At 31.8% G+C, this 6,166-nt stretch overlaps 1 protein-coding gene across 1 annotated transcript; it reads right to left on the bottom strand.

Moving 5' to 3' along the window:
- Positions 1–3,935: 3,935 nt before the first annotated feature.
- On the bottom strand, positions 3,936–4,355 carry LOC110627577 (uncharacterized mitochondrial protein AtMg00240-like). Its single transcript, XM_021773925.1, has one exon. It carries the CDS (start codon positions 4,353–4,355, stop codon positions 3,936–3,938), a length of 420 nt encoding a protein of 139 aa, XP_021629617.1.
- Between the last annotated feature and the right edge of the window lie 1,811 nt (positions 4,356–6,166).

Raw genomic sequence — 6,166 nt, 5'->3', positions numbered from 1 at the left:
TAAAACAATTATTTGGACTAATCAAATTTATACTGAAATTGACTAATAAAGATAAATTGTGCAGCAATTTAATTAAAATTAACTAAGATAATGCAATTAAGCTAATTAATTCTATACTAGTAAGAGAAATTAACTATCAATTAAAAGCAATTAAATTAAGCAATGGAAAATTAACCCACAATTAACTAAAATTAGCAATTAATTAAGACTAAAGATTAAATATGGAAATTTAGTTTTAGATATTTGGGTTCATACTCTAATTAATCCGGATTTTTTCCAATTTCTATCAATTCTCATGTGAAGAAATTAATTCTAAAATCACTTTAATTCTCTTTCAAGATATCAAAGATGTATCATAATTAAATCAATTCATACTTTTGTAACTCTTGATTTAATAAAATCCATTATGTTCTTTAATTAATTTTTGAAATCATCTCACACCCTTGGTCAGTTTCTTTAATTTATATAAGTTGTAATTCTAGGTTTTCCACCATTAATTTCCATCTCTCAATACATCAATTAATGATTAAAAATAATACTTTGGTTGGCCAAACACAAAGCAAGAGATTAAATCACAAGGAAAATAATCAATAATCAAATACCCAACTCAAAATTAGAAATTAGCTTAAACTCATTAATGGAAATTTATTCAAATCCAAGGTTAAAATATAGTATTATATACTCAATTTTTAAAATCTAAAAATCTACTCATTATTCATAGTATTTATAAGGAAAATCTCAAAATAAAACAAAAAACACGTGAAATTAATAAAGAAGAACGAAAACCCAAATGAAGAACTCTTCAAATATTGAAAATCCATGCCCAAAGAGTCTCCATTGGTGAAGTTGCAGCTTCTCTCTTTTGTTCTCCATGTGAAATGAGGAAGAAGAAGGTGAAAATGGTGGAAAATGGAAAGAGAAAGATAGGTGGTTGGTACTTTTTTATTCTAGAGTATACTCTCCTTTCTAAAAATAAGAAAACAACTATTTATATGCCCTAAATTAATTACTATTTTTTTGCGGATATAATGAGCTGGAACTTGACTGATATAAGCTGTGACATAACTGTATTGCTGCTTATGCAACTTTCTGTATAAGGAGTTCGGTGAAAGAGATAAAAAAAATAAAAGTGACAATTATTGATACAATTCATGAACATAATACGAAAATAACACAAAAATAAAGAGTTAGAATTGAGTTTATTTGCGTTTGTATTAAAATCACATTGACCTATTTATGACATTCTAATAATCATATTGTGGCACAAATTGACTTGCCAATTTAATTTAAGAAGATTATGGTACAGTTTATTATTCGTATTATGTATTAACCTGTGACCATTAATCCATATTGATCCATTAATTCATAATTGTATTATTAAAAAATATTTTTTATAATATAAATATTTATTTGCTTATAGTTGATTTTCTATTTAATTTGTTTGTTACAATTTATTTAATTTTCTGTGTTTATATAATAAATTAAATATTGTATTGTGTTGTAAATTTTTTGTTAAAAATATTAATTTATTAAATATTGAAATTTCATTTTTTTAATATTAAATAATTACGTTTTATATTTTAATATATTATAAATTTATGAATGTTAAGATAAATATATAAATTTCATAAAAATATAATATTTTATAAATATTAAAGATGCTCAATTTTTATCAGAATATGTTAAACAAGTAATATTGACCCTATTGCCACTATCTACAAATTATTTTGTTGATTGATAATAGATTTATTTTTTACGGTTTTGACAACCGCTATCAATCCCATAAAACAAAAAAATTATTAAGATAACCACTAAGGTGATCCGTCGCTAAAAATCACGTAAGGTGAAAATTTTCATTAAAACTAAAGTGATCTATCACTAGAAAACTCAATGAGAAAATAATTCATCAAGGAGAGATATTAGGATTTGATAAACTTCATCAAGTAAAAAAAAAAAAAAAACTTTAGTGGTTCAACCCAAAGAAATTACATGCATCAACAGTCAAAGTCAAACCCTTTCTTATGCATAAAAAGAAGTAAAGTGATGCACTTTGGTGGTTTAACCCGAGAAGACTATATGCTTTGGCATTCAATGCTACACCCTACTTACGAGAAAAAAAAAAAAGAAGGTTAAGTGAAGCACTTCGATAGTTAAAGGCAAACACTCCTTACGACAAAAAAAAAAAAAATAGCTAAAGCAAAGTATTTTGGTGGTTCAACCAAAGTAGCTACATGCTTCAATAGTCAAAGTCAAACCCTTCTTACAAGGAAAAAAGTCAAGTAAATCACTTCAGTGGTTCAACTCAAAGCAACTATATGCTTAAACAATCAAAGTTGAATCCTTGTTATGATAAAAAAAAAAAGAGAGAGAGAGAGAGAGATGGTGAAGTGAAGCGCTCGATTGTTCAATCCAAAGTGACTATATGCTTAGACATTTAAAGCTGAACCTTCTTATAATAAAAGAGAAGGTAAAAGTGAAGCGCTTTAGTGGTTCAACCCGAAATGCACGCTTCGGTATCCAAATAAGTAAAGTGAAGTGCTTTGGTGGAACCCGATGTGACTACATGCTTCGATAGTCAAACCTAAATCCTTCTTATGACAAATAAAAAGAGAATATATGATAAAGTGCTTTGAGAGTTTAACCAGAAGCGATCACACAAAATATTCTATAAAAAGAACCTAAAGATTCAAAAAACTCAAATGGAGATTAATGATACATATGGTACCAAATTATGCTTTCAATCAAGGGTACTGAGCTAGATCCACCACTCCAGATCCAAAAATAGTGTCTGGATCTCACATTAATAATCCCACACTTGGTTTGAATCCCATATAAAGACCCAAATATGATTTCAGTTAAGGTTTCACAAGCCTTTCCCGTTACATATTTAAAGCATGTCTTAGACAATAGGAACTCATTCGACATAGGATAGTACGAAGATCCGATCATTAAGGTAGGACCCCGACAAATGAGAAATCCTATATATGCAACTACTTGTTAAATGAAGACATCAAAACCTATAAGGATTGAGTTATGCTTGAGCAATTCAAGGTTTATCTTGATAAAAACTCAAATTGTCTTGACTCATTTGCTCAACGATATAAGCTTGACCCTATTGATATTTAATTCAATTTCAAAATGAGTCAAGTTCAAATTTAGTTTGATTTTAGAACAATTTTGATAAACCAAATTTAAAATTTTCAAATCTCAACTTAGCTAAGATTATTTACACCCTTAAAAGTCTTAATCTGTATTTTTTAATGACAATTGGAGGATAAAAAAGCAACAAATCTAAGTGAACAAATGTGAAAGGAGAATTGATTCTAATGCAACTTTAGTTCTTTATATCTCTCAATTATTGGTTTATTGTTGTATATCAGAGAAGGAACCATGCAAAAGAAATGAGTAGAAAGAAAGTGTATATTGATATCTTGCGTGAGCGGGTTTATATCCATAAAGTCTAGCTAATTCTACCAATCAGCACTTGCCAGCTCATCCATCTAACAAACTTTACAATAAGTTTTCCTGCCATTACTACTGTATACATAATTTATAATTTCACGTATTACAGCCTCCCTCAAGATGGAAATAGGTCAAGGTTGACAAATCCCATCTTAAACAAGAGAGTGAAGAATAAGGGGGAGACTAAAGGCTTGGTAAACAAATTTACCAATTGAAGTTTAGCAGACACATGTGTGGTGGTGATGAATCCATCTTGCACTTTTTGTCTAAAGACATGACAGTCAATTTCGATCTATTTTGTGCATTCATAGAAAACTGAATTTTTAGATATGTGAACAGTAGCTTTATTATCGCAGTAAAGAGGAATGGGCAAGGGAATTAGGACGTGTAAATCTTTCAACAAATATGAAATCCACTAAAGCTGACAAACTATGGATGCTATACTTTGATTTTCTGCCTCAGTTGATGACCTACTAATGGTATTTTGCTTTTGATACAATAGTTGGACCAAGAAAGACACAGTATCCAGTTAAGGATTTTTTAGTCATAGGACAATTTGCCCAATCAGCATCTAAATAAACCCTCAATGCACAATCATTGTGACTAGAGAAAAACAATCCCTTGGCAGGGGTACCCTTGAGGTATTTGAGCAAATGGACAACAACATTCCAGTGTAGGGCTCGAGGTTGTTGAAGAAATTGACTTAAAACTTGAACGGCATGTGTGATGTCTAGTCTAGTTAAGTTGAGATAGAGAAGTCTTCCTACTAAGCTTCTATACTTCTCTTGTCCTAAAAGTGAAGGGTCAATATCAACATTTAATTTGAGATTTTTTACCATAGGATGAGTAGTGGTTTTGGCATCTAGTAACCTTGCATCTTGGAATATGTCCATGGTATATTTTCTCTAATTAAGGAAGAGGCCTTTGTTAGATCTTACTAGCTCAATTCCGAGGAAATATCTTGCACATCCCATATCTTTGATTATGAAAGCATCATGAAGAAAAGTTTTGGCCTTAGATATACTAGCTTCATCAGAGGCAGATATGAGCAGATCATCTTCATAAACTAGTAACATGATAAAAGTCCCATGTACAGCTCTTGTAAAAAGGTAAGTACCATTGAGTGATTGTATGAAACCGAAAGAAATGAGCTTGTGAGACAACTCCTTATTCCACTATCATCCAACTTGTTCAAGTCCATACAAGGGCTTTATTATCCTACAAACTTGCCCTAGTGTGGCCTTATAATATCCTTCTGGAGGGTGCATGAACAACTCTTCATCAATAGTGCCATGCAACTAAGCATTATTCACATCAACTTGGTGAATGGCCTAAGATTTTGTAGCTGCCAAAGCCAAGAAGACTTTTACTGTAATAATCTTGGCTACAAGTGAAAAACTTTCTATGAAATCCAATCCTGGTACTTGATTGTACCCTTTGGCCACTAACTTAGCCTTAAATCTATTGACAGTGCCATCTACATTGAACTTTACTATATAGATCCATTTTGACCTTATGGCCTTCTTTCCTCTGGGTAAGGTGGTAAGTTCCCATATGCCATTGGATTCTAGTGCATTTAATTTCTTATGCATTGCTTCAACCCATCTAGGATCATGCTTGGCTTGGTTAAAAGTATTGGGTTCATGAATATGAGAGATGTTTGCAGCAAAAGAAAGATAGTTAGGCTCAAAAGAAATATTATGTAGTGTGATCAAACCAAAATTAGGCCCATTTCTCATGTTGTTATTGTTATTAAATTACACATTTTCTATCTAATTTTATGGTTTTGATATTATTTTGCAGAAAATGGTATAAAATGGTGATTAGATGAAAAATGGCCTAAAAACTGTCCAAAGAGAATGGAAGAAAACAAGTTTGGCATACCAAGCTCAGTTTGCCCAAACAAAAGCCAAAACCAAGAAGCAACACAAACGGGAGAAGGATGAAGTAGCACATACCTGCTGTTTGACCAGCTGTTTGTCCAAACAATTGGATAAATAAATCCCGCAGAAGAGAGGCAGAATGACAGACGATACAGAACTAGCTGTTTGCCCAAACAGTCGGACAAACAGATTTTGCAGCAGAAAACAGCAAAAAAGTGGAAAAGTGGAAATTCAAACTTTCAAGAAGTTCATCCTACCCCAAACACTTAAAGACACCTCAGCAACTCACAAGGACAGCTCAGCAACCAAATCCCGCCCATCAAGGAGTCCAAATCATAAGGAAATTCAATTACCAAAAGGAATCCAAATCCAAATTGGAAAATAACTACATCAAATCAAGGGAACCTAAGGCTTCACATTCAGATATAAATAGAGAGTTATCTAGCAACCAAAAAGATTAGAATTTCAGGAATCACCATACTAGCGCCGCACACCTCAGCAGCCGCCCAGCCGGCCTGCTTGCTTCCTCTTGTTTTATTTCTTGCTTTTGATGTTAGTTTCTAACATGAGTGGCTGAAACCCCTTTTTCTAGTTGAAGATTAGGTGAAACTTCTATTTGTTAATAGGGCCCATTGATTCTTGATTGCAAAGTGATAATTTGTTAGTTTGAGTAGTTTGAAGTCCGTAATTGCTGGAATTATTCAAACACAAGCAACTCTTGGCATAAAAACCAAGGAGATTGCATAATCTAGCAATATCACCATACATTTGGGTAGCTATAATTAGGTCTCTCTATTTCTTAATACAATTAACAGTTGTAT

This window comes from Manihot esculenta, chromosome 12 (genome assembly GCF_001659605.2).
Source record: "Manihot esculenta cultivar AM560-2 chromosome 12, M.esculenta_v8, whole genome shotgun sequence".
Lineage (NCBI taxonomy): Eukaryota > Viridiplantae > Streptophyta > Magnoliopsida > Malpighiales > Euphorbiaceae > Manihot > Manihot esculenta.
Note: the sequence above shows the minus strand (reverse complement) of the source record. Positions and strands in the feature narration are given on the sequence as shown.

What these genes read in the sequence shown, in the direction of transcription:
- LOC110627577 (XM_021773925.1), bottom strand. Translation starts at nt 4,355, where the DNA reads ATGGACATATTCCAAGATGCAAGGTTACTAGATGCCAAAACCACTACT.